Below are 14,765 nucleotides of genomic sequence, written 5' to 3' on the forward strand. Positions count from 1 at the left end.
GTGTTATTAGGCCTAATTATTTGTATAGTCCATGGTGCAAGGCAGCAAACCGGAAGTGTCGAAAATTGCTTCAAAGGGGCCGAGCCCTCGCAGCTCGTAAACGAATACCGGCACCCCCCTTTTTTTATTTTGATTTCGAAGTCCTAGTATGATGAATATTTAATAGACAAAATTTGAGAAAAAATCTATGTTAAGTTCTATTTCAGGGGAATGACCTTAAGAGTCAGAAGAGGAATCATTGACGTTCCCACGTTTCTAGTTTTTTCTTCCGCGCGAGCGTGGGTTGTCTGTGGCCATTAGCCGGATCTACCCGATCTTGTCCGAGTATCTCCGAGTATTCTTTTGAGAAAAAATCTATGTTAAGTTCTATTTCAGGGGAATGACCTTAAGAGTCAGAAGAGGAATCATTGACGTTCCCACGTTTCTAGTTTTTTCTTCCGCGCGAGCGTGGGTTGTCTGTGGCCATTAGCCGGATCTACCCGATCTTGTCCGAGTATCTCCGAGTATTCTTTCGAGTGGAATCGTCATCAGTTAGCCGAAGTGAAAGTCAACATGGCGGCAATTTCGGATGCTAAAGAAAGACTTCATTGTTAATTTTAACAGGTGATTTAAAATGTTATGCCTGAAACATATCGAAGGAAGAACTTATGACCCGTCACTCCAGCCAGAAAAAGTTTTGCTCAAGCCAACAGTTACACGTTTTGGTCGTTGCAATGAAAGCTCAGATGTTGTTATCGATAGTTCAGTCTCTCCCTTGATGATAAGTCGTTTACACGCGGAAATTCGTTTCGTTGATGGAAAATATAGAATTGATTGCAAAGGAATGAACGGAATGATTGTAAATCAAAAGAAGCGGAGTTCAGCTGTGCTTTGCGAAGGAGATGAGATTGTTTTCGGTGGCATCGGTGTTAAGAAAAAAGTTAAAGAAGGACAGATAGTGCGGTCTTATGATTCAGAGCTGGTGTATGTTTTTGTGGAGGTACGTCCCAGCAGCTCTGAAGAGCCAGATTCTCTTGGTGAAGGCACTAGTGATGGTAAAGTACGTCGTCGAAGCAAACGAAAACAGCCTGTATCGACAAGTGAAGAGTTATTATTAAGGTACAAAGTGTGAAGCGCAGTTCATTACTTTCCCCTCTACTGTGGAAATGGGACATTTCCCCCCCCCGTTCCTTTTCTTTTTCTCTTCAGCTACTGACCCCCCTTATAAGGATATAGAATGTTATATGATATAGAAATAAAAATTGTCTTGAATAAGGTTTCGTCTTTCAGATAAACGGGTTTTGGTATATTAACAGCTTAGACTGGAACTGAAATTAAGGTGGCTCGATAGGGTTTTTCAGGGTCAATACGTCCCCAGTTTGATCAAAATGCCAAGAAAATGGCTGCAAGTGAAATAGGTAATGGAATCATTTCATTGCTTTGACAACTCCAATGTCATAGTAACCCTGATCATGACAAATTTTCATCTTCATCGAATACATCAGTGGTGGTAATTTCTCCAAATCTTTGTTGACAGTGACATAGGGACTACATGTATTGACCCTGAAAAACCCTATTGAGCCACATATTAAAAAAGGTCCTACGCGTGCCACCTGATACTGTACGAGTTCCCCACTCACAGGTCATCAACCAAGACTTTACAGAAGTGCACAGCCCCCTCCCCATCCCCCTGGACCTTCAGTGAGAAGGCATCTTCTCTTAATTCAGTGAGAAAATTCCTTCAGTTTTCTTTAATCTTTTAGTGACCTCCCAGTGGATAAGAACAAGAAGTCCAAGAAAAGAGGTAAAGAGGTGAGAAAATGCAAACTTGTTGTCAAAACACACCCAATGAGGGCTATGACTCATATTGCTTTGCACTGCTTACACACTTATGGACCTGAAAATGCTAGGGATATAAAGCTTTTCAAAACTAACAGATCAATGTCACTACCAGAGATTGTTACGTCCCTGTGTCATTGCTTTTCTTACTGGATCATTAGAACTCATGGATCATAGAAAATCTACTTTGGAATGTCCTGTGGTCTTCTATTTTTCGTGAAAAGTGGCCTGTGTTTTCAATTATTCAAATTTATTTTTTGCAAATTTATGATATGAAGTTTGCATGCACTTCTTGTTTGACAGCTGTAAAGTAATATAGGATGCACAATACAGGGCCGTAGCTAAGTTTTTTGTAATGAGGGGTGCGGGGGGGGGGGGGGGGGTATTATTGTGAGTGCTGAAGGCAGGAGCCTTGCAGGGGGGTCCGGGGGTATCTTCCCCCAGAAAAGGCTCAAATTTGGAGGCTATGAAATGGTATTTTTTAACACTCTTCATAAGATATGTCTCCAAAAAATTGACCTTGAATAACTGTGAAAAGGCAGGCGTTTTCAGTGCTTACAAGAGCTTATTTCCCAGGTCCTGTTAATTTGAAACACACTGTATACCCAAGCACTAGTACAGTAAACATTTCACAATACTGCATGATGGTTGGCTAACTAACCTTGTGCTTACTATTTGCACACACCATGGGCCAACCAATTTCTCTGCCATGAAAATGGCCAACAATTGCAAGTCACTACATTTAAAATAACCAAGTCCAAAGCAAACAAATCCATCCACAGACTTGATTTGTCTGGCTCAACAGGTCCATGGGGGGGCAGCTTACCCCTGCCCCCCGCTAGCTACGGCTCTGCAATAGCTATTTTGAACAGGGCACCCAACTTTTCTTTCAAGTAGTGACCTATTTTTTGCAAAACCCAATTAGGCAATTTTAAAAAAGGTTTAGTGTTTCAAACTCTTTGAATTTTTTAATAATTAAAAACACAGGTTTCAAAAGATCAGGATGTAGAATGTGAAAAAGATAGTCACGAAGAAACCAGGGATAATGAAAAAGGTACTTTTCAAGAGAATATCTTATGTATGTAATGCTAAAGAGAGATAATAAAATAAGAACTTAAAAGATTATTTCTTGAGTAGTACCTAAGAAGTTGAATACCTTTGATATAAATTATTGAAAGTTTTTTTTAGTAGGGAAGGCTAGATATTGTGGTAAATGTATTGGGATCACCACAAAAAATACTTCTGATAAGAGACAGATAAACTGCAAATTCAAAGATATGCATGACAGTTGATCTTGGTTAGCATTAGGAGGCCATAACTGTGAGAACTTTTGTCCTTTTGGGATGACAGAGGATGCCATTGTTCCACTTGGCCTGAAAAATGCTCAGGAATGTGACTACGTGAGTTCTCCTTTTTGCATTGACAAACTAAGAATATGACCCAAGTTGTTAACATTTGTTGACAAAATCAACTGTTATCCAAATTTTTGAATTGTGGTCTTCTTGTTTTGGTAGTATTGAATTAATAAAGGTCCAGTCAGTGTCCCGTTGTATAACTGTTAGGCCCCAATCGATTGTGCTAGCATAATTTTTGCCATCTTTTGGAAAAGTGGGAGTGATTTTTGCACTTTTTATAAAAGTAGCATTACTAGACATATTTTTAGGATTTTTAGAGGGAACTTTACCAAAGACAGGCTTGCTTGCTGTCAGAGAGTGATTGTTTTTAAGTGCTGTCCATGGTTTAGTCTATGTTCTTATGAGATCTTGTGTAATTTGTGCACCCCTTGATTGAGTCTCAGTCAACGCTACTGGCTGATACTCGATCAATATGTTGGCTGACCCTCGGTCGCCATAGCGGTCAACATATCGGCCGACTCCCGGTCAATCTCTTGGCTGACATCGGCTGTCCGACTCTTGGTTGACATGTTGGCCTATAGGTCGAGCGATAACCGACTGAGAGTTGGCTGATGTGTCGACCAACAGATCGGCCGATTGTGTTGGTCGGTATGTTGACCAATAGTCAGGGGACATATCGATCAATAGGCTACCGACATTCAGCCAATACTTCACTGATACGGTATAATATTATTTTTGTGTCTTCTCAAATTTTTAGTTCTGTCCATGGTTTAGTCTATTTTCTTATGGGATCTTGTGTAATTTGTGCACCTCTCAGTTTGGTATTGGTCAATGCTATCGGCCGATATAACTCGATTGACATGTCGGCCGAGATGACGGCTGACTCTTGGTCGCCATATCGGCCAACTCCCAGTTGACTTGGCTGACTTTGGTTCGCTGACTCTCTGTCGTCATGTTGGTAGATGGACAGATTGGTGGATTGTGTTTTTTTATTATTATTTCATTTATTCCAAAGTACAACAATTACAGTAATTATCACAAAGCATACATACACACATGGACTACACACCTAAGCACACATGCAATTCTACAATCATTACATGATTGTGTTTGGTCGGTATGTTGACCGATAGTCGGCAGACATTGATAGGTTACCGACATTCGGCTGATACTCTATGATACTTAATCGATGATATGTATTGTGTCTGCTCAAATTGTAGTTGTTGTGGTGTCCATGAAGCAATTTTTAAGGGGCTTTGGTGGATTTTACCAGTTTGATATTTTTGTTTTTTGGAAAAAATGGGGACTGCTATGGCATCACATTTAAGAGGTATTCAAGGACAATGTAACATTAACAAATGCATAGAACCATGGCAGAATTCCAACAAACTGACTCAGTGAGGCTGATGTGGGATGACACGAACAACAGAACAGAAACTATTTTCAAACCTCCGACCGCGATATCTTATGCGTAACACTGAAACCCAGCTCCCTTGTTCTAATTTTAAAACACAATCGACTGATATGCCACTGACAATTATCACTCCCCGTATCGGCCAGCCAGGTGTCAGTCAGCATACTGGCCATGTATAGGCCGACATATTGGTTGACATGTTGGCCAACACTTGTTCAGGTGTTGATCAACATATCGATCAACATGTTGACCAACAGTCGACCAATATAGCGATTGCGTGGTGACTGATACTCGGCTGACATATAAAGATATCAGCCAGTAGTGCCATATCAGAGTCGATACTCGACCAAGAGGTGCACAAATGACACAAGATCCTTCTTATGTCTGGGGGAGGAGGGAGGTTACCACAACACTGAGGAGGTAAAGATTGCATTGGTCTCAGTTGCTGCTTTCACTAGCAGCAAATTGATGGCGTCAAGCAACTTGTAGACACAAGAAGAATAGTTGTTTGACAGGCTGGAACTTGCTCAAATTGTAAGAGATCGGAGCCAAAGGCAAACCAAAGACAAATAGAAGGCCAAGGGGCCATTTGACGTGAGAAAAGTCCCATTATATGATCTCATACTTCAAGGAAAAGAGGCGTAATTTTTCAAAAGGAGCTCAATTATTGTGAGCACAGTTTGCTAAAAATCAAGCTCTGATAGCTAATGGCATAATAATAAGCTGCCTTTACTAGCACTGCAGTCAATAATGTCCTACAATGTATTTACTATTTTACAACATTATCATCATCTTTCTTTGGCTTTTTTAATTTTAATAGAAATGGTTAGTGGCCTAAAATTACACCAGCTGACTTAGAAAATTAATATTTGCTAAAATATTTTTCCTTGAGCTTTACTTTTCTGTGATAATTTTTGTTTTGTTTTAATTTTTGTTTTTGATTTTCCCTTGGAATTAAAATATATTATTTTTTTTGTGGAAATTTAGATGGGAGATCCAAAAAATACCTGGCAGATCTGAATGAGGAGCTGTTATGTTGTATCTGCCGTGAACTGATGGTCTTATCTCACACACTGCCATGCTCACACACCTTTTGTTACAGCTGCATCAGGGACTGGCTTAGGTAAAGATTACATTTGAAATATGTTTTAGTATATCTCTCGTGTTGTTTTTTATCATCTTCTTGAGGTAAATGAGTATGTTAATTTTGAAACTTTCAGATATTATTTCTATATTATTGTCAAGTATTTCCAAAATTATTTTATTTTATCTACTTAAAAAGTTAATAACAACAGAAAACATTTTGAGAATTATAATCTAAAATATCACATTCATGTGTTTAGTCATTCAGGTAACTGTCCAAACTGTAGAGCAAGCACTCAGTTGAAATTAGCAGTGCCAGTCAAGGTAACGTTGTCAAATATATTTGTTATTCCTGTATCCCTCTGTTAGTCAAGGAAACAGCTCTCTCTTTTGTGACATTAAATTGTTTTGAGGTATTCCTAGTCCATGCATGTACAGTAGGCTTGGGACAAGCCCTGTTAGTTCCCCATCCATTGTGCATGACTGCAGTCACTCTCCACTTTCCTCATGTTTGCCCCTGCTCGCCTGAAAAACACGACCACATAAATTGACAACTGTGTTTAATATTATTTAAAACCACACCGTTTAAAATCCTTTTGAAAGGGTTGATTCAGCAGCATCACTGTCTTCTAACACCCCCCTGCTCCAATCAACAATTTATAAGAATTGTTTCTCCTTAGGTTCCTAAATTTTCTCAGTCCTTTTCCTAAAAAAGTCCAGAGTTCCCACTGAAAAAATCCCGTAAAAGAAGACAAACATCCACACAAGATTTTTTTCTATGGCGTAAGTGCTCCTCCCCTCAATCCGGGGACTTTTATTTGAAACTGTCAATCTTCCCGCGCGTAACATAATTTCCGGTAAAAATGCACTTCCGGTTTGCTCTTACAAACAATTCTTTTAGAAAAAAGGCACAAGAAATAATCCTTAACAAGAATCGCTGTGTATGTTCCCTTAGCTGACTTTCTTTGGTGCAGGCTTAAAATTTACTGTTTTTACAGGGTTCAAATAAAATCACAGCTTTTAACCTGAATCTGTGGGCTTTTTATGTCAAGGCTTATTTTCTCCCAATAATGAATAATAAATGAGCACATCCTGTCAATAGTCAGCATTGCGATTTATCACAGTAGATAAAGGAACAGTTAAATATTCAATGTCCAGGAAACAATGTCAGCGCGATTCATGAAATATGTTCATAGAACTGATATTTGGGAAATCAATATCAATAATTATCGGTATCACCAATTTGAAAGGTAACCATGTTTGGATCACATACTTAGATGAAACTGATTGCCAGAAATACATAAATTAGTTCTTATCTAAGTTTTTTTTTAGAAAGAAGACTGTGATGTGTGAATCTCTCCTTGCTGAAGACATTCTGATAATCAATACTCATAAGATAAAGCTGATAAAAGTAAAAACAGTTTACAAGTTTGTATTTAGGACTGGAGCAAAGTTATTACTATAATATATTAATTCATTCGCCTGAAGCAGAATCGCTTCTCAAAATTCCGTAATCAAACGGTTCATCACTCCATTCCTCTGCTTCAGAATTAATCATTTGCTGTGAACATGAGATCTCCTTTTCAACTTTAGCGGCACACTTTAAATTTCCAAGCCTTCTTTTACTCATTTTAAAACATCCCTTGGCTGCTTTGTGGTGTGTTATGAAATATTTAAACCAACATTACAGCAACTTCAATTTCAATTGGCTGATCAAAGCATGACATTATCTATTTCCTTGGTTAAAAGTCGCCGGAAAATGTGGTCAGAGTGCTGGCTGCTGTTTTAAACCCTGGTTTTTAATACAGTATTATTTGTATGATCTGACAACAACTTATACTTCAATCTATTGTTTGAAATTTCAGGTGCTGGACAATACCATTGATAAGGTGGCTGCAGAGGTTCTTACAGCAGAGGAATTAAAAGAAAGAGAACTTAAAAAACAGGTTGGGTATAGGGGACAAATCCACCTATTAATGGTCTATTTTCTTATTCCACCACTTCCTTTCTTCTTAACAACTTGAATATCTAAAATTTATTTTAATAGGAGATGTCTGAGGAAGTTAAAAAGAAAAAGGTTGAGGTGTTAACAGTTTCTTCAGAAAGGTAATGGAATACGATTTACACCTAAGCATGCAACAGAAGTGAATTATTTTTTATTACTATAACCATTAGTCTTGTGGTGTTACCAGAGACTTGTCCAGGAATATAGCTTTAACCATCATCAACTACTAGGTAATTTCTTACGTCCATTGTTATTGTAAATGTAACACCAGTCCTGTTGATTGAGTGTTCGGAACATACCTTTGTTGATTTTTTAATGACTTGTTGACATTTTTACAGTGATAGTGACTCAGATGATAGCGTTGACCTGGATTTTTTGCTGTGGGATGGAGTGGTATGTTATATTGTAGTTTTAGTTTAAGAGAAGCAGTGGTGCAAAGAAACTCTACTAAATTTTCCTACCCAAAAAAATCATAAGGACAATGGTTTTGAAGCAGTTTGATCCTGTTTCTTTGTTTCTCTTGCTGTTGATATGAACTTTGTTTAAAGGCCGATACACACGAGGGGTTTTGCTCCCGAAGCATGCTCCAGGCTCATTTTGCATGTGTCAGTAGACACAAGGGAGTGTTTTCAAGTTCGCTCAATTTGCCCTGGGAGCTTGCTCCCAAACATTTAACCTGTTAAATATCATAGAGCATTTTGTGGGGTGGAATTTCTGCTCCCGAGGATGAAGTATACCCATGAAATCGTTGGTACACACGGAGGACCTTTGCTCCCGGAGCGTGCCCCTGGAGCATGCTCCAGGAGCAAAATCCCTCGTGTGTATTGGCCTTAAAGGTATGTGGGTTGCAAATCAATGCCAAGGAAGGTTATGTGGTCTCATTGGTGGTATTATTGACCCTAGCTCCTCAACTCTGAGGTCACCTATCTCCCACATGTATTTCCCTTTGCAGGTACTGAGGCACAGTTTATGTAAAAGAAAAAGCACAATACATCTAAAAAGTAGAGCCCAAGGGGAACTTTGTTTTTTTCCTTTGTTTCTTATATTATGACAGTAACTTCAAAAAGACCTATTCTTTGTTAATACTGGTCTGAGTTACTGCCATTTTGTAATATCTCTTTTAGCACTTTCATTTGGACTATTGTTACAGTGTTGAGCATGCTCGCAGTGGTCGTGCCAGGTGCAGAACTTGCTTCGCCCCCATTGCTTTCAGGTGATCATATTATTCCTAGGATATTTTCTTGCACGTTTTAATCTCACAATGACTATCAACTCAAAGTTTGAATATAACTAGTGTGCCCATGAAAGGCTATTCTTGAGTTTTTACTATCTGCAACTTTTTTGGGATTGATAATGGTTGCCACAGCTTAATGCAGTCTGTTTGTATTAGTTTAATGTATTTCACAATGTGGTTTTTGCGACAATACTTTGGTGACAAATGCTTTTTGTTTACATTTTTAGCATCTCTCAAACTTTTAGATGGCTCCAACGAACATGACAATTTGTACAGGACTTTTGTACTCAATGACTTAAAGAAAAGCCTACAGAAAATGCATGTATTCAAAAACATTTCTGAAATTTATTACTCAAATCATTATAATAAAGTTCACATATAATGCCCACTCTGATTGGCTGAAAAAGGTGCTTTATGAAATTTTATAAAATAACTGAGATAGTACGCGTGATCTGATTGGTCAAAAACCTATGGTTTATTATACCGGTAAACCCATAGAAAAAGGCATCCGGACCACGAGCCATAAACAAAACCGGCTATTGATCTGCAAACGATTTTAGAAAGGCTAAAAAACAGAACAAGTTACTTACACAGCCCTTCTTAATATTAAAAGCGTTGGTTTTCACATTTTATTACTGAGCGTCACAATTCGCTACTGCCATAGCTTTAGAAGTTATAAAGTACAAAGCTGGAAAACAGTTTACATTTCACGACGATGCCAAATCGCAGAGAAAGACAACAACTGTGTGAATTTCTGGTGTACAAAGTCTCTAGGAAAACTTAACAATGTGCCAACCAGCAACAAAACGGATAGTTTTAGCATTCTTGATTTATTTTATTTCAAAATTAAATTCCTTAATCAAAGAAATTGTTTCAAAAAGAGATCTCTGATCAAGATATGGTACAAAATCGGCCGCTGGAGGTTGTAAACAAGCTGCCAACGATGATGAAAGATGTCAGAGTTTCGGGCTAGTTTTTTCCAACATTTGCACAAATTATTCGATGATATCGATGCCATGACCTACCTCACACCACCTGACTTCACAAATCGACAAATATTAACGCCAATATGTGGCTACGGCAAAGAAACCTTTCTCCACCACTGACATATTTCCATCGGTCGCTGTACGTGCATCTAAAGTTACATGCGACAACTTCGCAAATGCAGCCACGTCGTTACCGCAGCATTTCTTGATCATAATAAAGTCCAGGAAACAGATCTTAAACCACTGCGGCTTGTAAAAAGTGAATGAAGTCCTCCATTACAATAGCTGCCAGTTTCCTCTGTAAGCACGAGATTCTTACGGATCGACTCAACAAAATACAGCTGCGTACAGTCTGATGTTCAATCAATTTCTACTTCTGTAGTAAACAAACCATGAACGTATTCTTTCATTGTACGTTCGCATGAATATGTGTTGACTTTTCCTGTAAAACAGCTTTCATAAGTTATCATGTAATGAGTGCAAAAACTCGTGTTTTGAAGTGCTGCTGTTTGTTGTTTGACTGAACTGAGTTTTGAGAAAGTTTAGCGCTATTAAATCGTGAGTCGTGATTGGCTTATGATGACTTTAGAGAGAAGACATGACTTGATCACGGTACTAAAATCATATTTTTTATCTAAAAGACTCCATTTTATTAAAAGTTATTTTATAAAAGCAATAGACCACACTTTCTATGGGTTTACCGGCATAATAACCCACTTGGGATGTTGGGAGAACACTCGAAAAGCTTGTAAATCACTCGCCTTCGGCTCGTGATTTACAAGCTTTTCTCGTGTTCTCCCAACATCCCGCGTGGGTTATCACGCCGGTAAACCCATAGAAAGTGTGGTCTATTGCTTAAATAAAACATGGAGATAAAGTTTGTATTGAAAAATAGAAAGTAATGCGTGGGGAATTTAACAGATTCTTTATGATGAAACAAATAAAGAAACCTTGACTGTTCCCTGTTCTTTTGTAGAAAGTGGCTAGAGCACTCAAGAAGCACTACGTCGTGGGTTTTCCCCTACACCTCTTTTGTGCTCTAGCTGCCTCAATTTCTGCGTGCTTTATAACAAAACAGAGCACAGTCCTGACTTCTTTATAAAATTACTTTAAAGTAGTTTCTAAATCTCTCTATTATTGAAAGAGAGAGAGAGAGAGAGATTTAGGGACATTTACAGCAAACCACAAAAGTGAATTTGTGCCACGTTTATTTTTCTTACACTGTTCGTTACTTCTACCCCCAGTTAGTAGCTTCATGTTAGTTTCGTCAATAACAGTATTGTTTTTTTTTCCCACGTGTGAAAGACATTGTTTGCTCCTCTGATTGGCTAGAACTCATTTGTGTAAGAAAATTTACGTCATAGCATGACAGTATGTATATAATAAATACTAACACTACAAGATAACAGTAAAGGTCGGAACTCACTAAGTGACAAGTTGCAGCAACCCACTCTGGCAACACATTGCAGCAACATATCGTGTGTTCTGGAGAAGTTATGGGGAAATCGTTGTCTCAGCAACAGAATTTTGTCGCTGCAACAAGTCGCACAAAATCAAATCAGACTGAATTGGTGCAAATTGCTGCAGCGACAAAATTCCCCAGTTCACATGAACCAATATTGGTCTCTCCAATGTGCCATGCAACTTTTTGTAGCAACTTATCGGCTGACCTGTACACACAGTGATTAGTCACTGCGACCTGTTGCAGCACATGTCGCCTAGTGTGTTCCCACCTTAAGTAACTGCAGTGGCATAAAATGTGATTTATTGTTTAGATCTCTTCGATGGATTGTTGACTTCAAAACAAGATGGGAGCATTTACCACAAACCCACTTTCATCATTTGGAATGTTTTTTACCTCCACCTTCTATCACATATGATTATGTAAGTAATTAAAATAATTGTTGATATAAATTTAAAATTATTGTCTTCTGCTTATGCCCTAATGTGAGTCTGTAAAATTTTTAGTATCAGGAATAAACACTAGCACAGTGCTCAACTTAAATGTATAGTGTGGGCATTTTTGTCCAAAATGCTCAACCAGCTTCAAACTGGATTTTTTGGCAAACTTTTCACAGGATTCGAACACGTCTTGAAAACCCTGAATTTTTATTGTCCTTTTTCAAGGCCTTGAAAGTCCTTGAATTTTAATTGACGAACATTTTCAAACACCAAAAAACAGAATAAAATTGGCTTTGAGGAAATGAAGGTCAGGCATGGATGGCGCGTGATTCAAAAGGCTGAGGTCTTAGATGGTTACTAGTGCCTTTGCATTATAAAAATGGCTGGCCTTAAGAACAAAAGCTCATTATTATTCGGAACGTTTTCATAGTTTATTTGGAACCCATGTAATAAATTAGGTCCTTGAAATTTAAAAATGTGGTCCTTGAATTTGATGTAAGAAGAAGTGTATGAACACTGTTTTCAGGGGGAAATGGTTCAAAAACAGTCAAGCACAGAAGAGAATTTTAATTCTAATTTTAATTTTAATTTTAAAAATGCAAATGTGGTGTGCTTTATCTTTTTTTTTCATTCTTGGTAGAGAGAGGATATTACATGGTGGCGCGAAGATATGAATTTTATTTCCGAGTAGCAAAACAATATTTTACTCACTCGCTGAGCTCGTTCGTAAAATATTGTTTTTGCCACAAGAAAATAAAATTCATATCTTCAAGCCGCCGTGTAATGTTCTTTTTATTATATAGACAAAATGACATCGATAAAATAATAGAGGGAAATTACAAAAATTATGTCATCGATAAACTCACGTGTGAGATTATGGAAAATAAACCACTCGGGTCCCGGATGTAGTTTTTATGAATTTTATGAGTGGTACATTTTCCAGTAAAACACTCATGTCTATATAATAAGGTAAGGGTAATTTAACTTAGGTTTTTCCATTTCCCTCGATAGTAAATACGACATATATTTTGATATATTTAACTCTGCAGCTTGCCTTCTCACCCCAACTGTCAAGAGAAGAGAAGAGACAAGTGAGGGACATGATGGAAGCACGCTAATTATTTTAACATTGCTTTGCTTTTTATAGGCAAAAATCCAAAATTTTCCTAATTAGCTAAAGGTAAACGTTACCATGTTTTTTCTGCCACTTTACCAAAAAAAATAAAAACTTTTTGCAAGGAAGAAATCTGCAACTGCCAGAAATAGCTTGTTCAAGATATTTTCTTGCAATTTATGGTCATAATGTTGTATGTATTGCTTTCATTCATACCAAAAACTTTAAGTTCTAAAATTTGCCTTTCAACACAAAATATATAAGTAATTTTTTCAATCAATCCCTTCATATAAATGGCTTGCAAAAGCACAATAATATTTCCCAACTTTGTACAACTTGTGCTGGTTGTAGTACATAGTAATCATTATCTTTATTATCAGTCTGAAAGACCTTGTAATAAAGTATTTTAACAAATGGATTATCTTTGTGACGTTATTTATCTATAATGTCTGTAGAAGTCATGATTTTTCTATCTTGTCTTGTCCACTGTCAGAAACCTACAATATTAGAATGTTCTTATAGGTATTAATAATATTATTTTTGGAAAGATATATTTTCTGAACTGAGTCATAAATAAAAGTAACTGTTGTGTTATGACTCAGTCTAATGACCAATGACCTGGTTGAAACTGTTGGAGTTACATTTTAACATAAATTATACAGTTCTTAAATTGACCTGGGCTGAGTTGTCATGGTAACTAAACATCAGAGCCAAGTTGTTCAAAGCTGGGTTAAGATAACCCAGGGTTAGTGCGAGATTTGAATTCAGATTTGAAAGCTTAAAAAGCATTTCAGTTTCAATTCTTTTTGTCTACAAGATAATGATTGGAAGCTGTAAAAATAACAGAGAAAATTATCCGAGAAAATGCTTTAGAACACAAGAAAAAGAAAACCGGGTTTAATTTAACTCTGGGTTAAGCACTGGCCAAGGGCCCAGTTGTTCGAAGGCCAATTGGCACTAACCCAGGGTTAAATTTTAACCCGTGTCTCTTTTACTTTTCATCAGAAGCATTTTCTCAGACAATTTTCTCTGTTCTTTTTAGAGTAGCCAATCATCAAATTGCTGACAAAAAAAATTAAACTGAATTTGCTTTTTAAGCTTTCACATCTGAATTCAAATTTCGAACTAACCCTGGGTTATCTTAACACAGCTTTGAACAACTCGGCCCAGTCTTTGATCATCTCAGTCCAGTAAACTTTTTCAGGCCTAAAACATACAATTGGGACTATTTATACCAGTTGTTTGGAACATTCTAGACCAGGTCAGCTTACCCATAACTAAGAAAAGCGTACTAAGGGGAACAGTGACTCCGAAAACTTATGAGTTACACTTGAACCGCCATTAAGCAGCCACAAATGCACAACGGAAGAAGCATTACTGGTCCACAATCGGTTGTCACATTCTATGTTGCACTGGATTTTCCTTCATCACTATTCTTAAAATGAAGCCAAACTAAGTGTATCAAGCTCTTAATGGCAGCTTAATAGAGGTGACAACAATGGGAGAACTCTCGCTAGGACGGCCAAAAGGTGGCTGCTGCCGCTTAATAGAGGTTTAATTTCCCATTCTTTTCTACAATTGTTTCAGGACTTTGATTACTAGCACTGGTAACCCAAACTCACATTACCAGGAAAGAGTGTGAAGTAATTTACTTACCATAGGTGACGCGTGACCTTTCTACTGGATGCGCCGGTGTCGCGTTACAGGTGACCGTTGAAAATTAGAGACTTTGTATGACAAATAAAATACTGAGATCTGTTACTCCCTTCTTGAGACAAAGTCAAGGCTGGTCACTTTGATCTGGCAGAGTCCCAGACCAGTCGCAACAAAAATTGAACCATTTGTGGCGGACTT

The 14,765-nt window shown here is 37.7% G+C and overlaps 1 protein-coding gene across 1 annotated transcript; it reads left to right on the forward strand.

The window, feature by feature from the left end:
* Nucleotides 1–491: 491 nt before the first annotated feature.
* LOC140922932 (uncharacterized) lies at nucleotides 492–13,329 on the forward strand. The gene is made up of 11 exons (XM_073372980.1): nucleotides 492–1,098; nucleotides 1,743–1,791; nucleotides 2,806–2,872; nucleotides 5,575–5,710; nucleotides 5,931–5,994; nucleotides 7,536–7,616; nucleotides 7,718–7,776; nucleotides 8,014–8,068; nucleotides 8,800–8,888; nucleotides 11,671–11,779; nucleotides 12,847–13,329. The coding sequence occupies exons 1-11, from the start codon at nucleotides 614–616 to the stop codon at nucleotides 12,913–12,915; spliced, it is 1,263 nt and encodes a 420-aa protein (XP_073229081.1). The 5' UTR covers nucleotides 492–613; the 3' UTR covers nucleotides 12,916–13,329.
* Nucleotides 13,330–14,765: the final 1,436 nt, after the last annotated feature.

The sequence above is a fragment of the Porites lutea genome, chromosome 13, assembly GCF_958299795.1.
Source record: "Porites lutea chromosome 13, jaPorLute2.1, whole genome shotgun sequence".
Lineage (NCBI taxonomy): Eukaryota > Metazoa > Cnidaria > Anthozoa > Scleractinia > Poritidae > Porites > Porites lutea.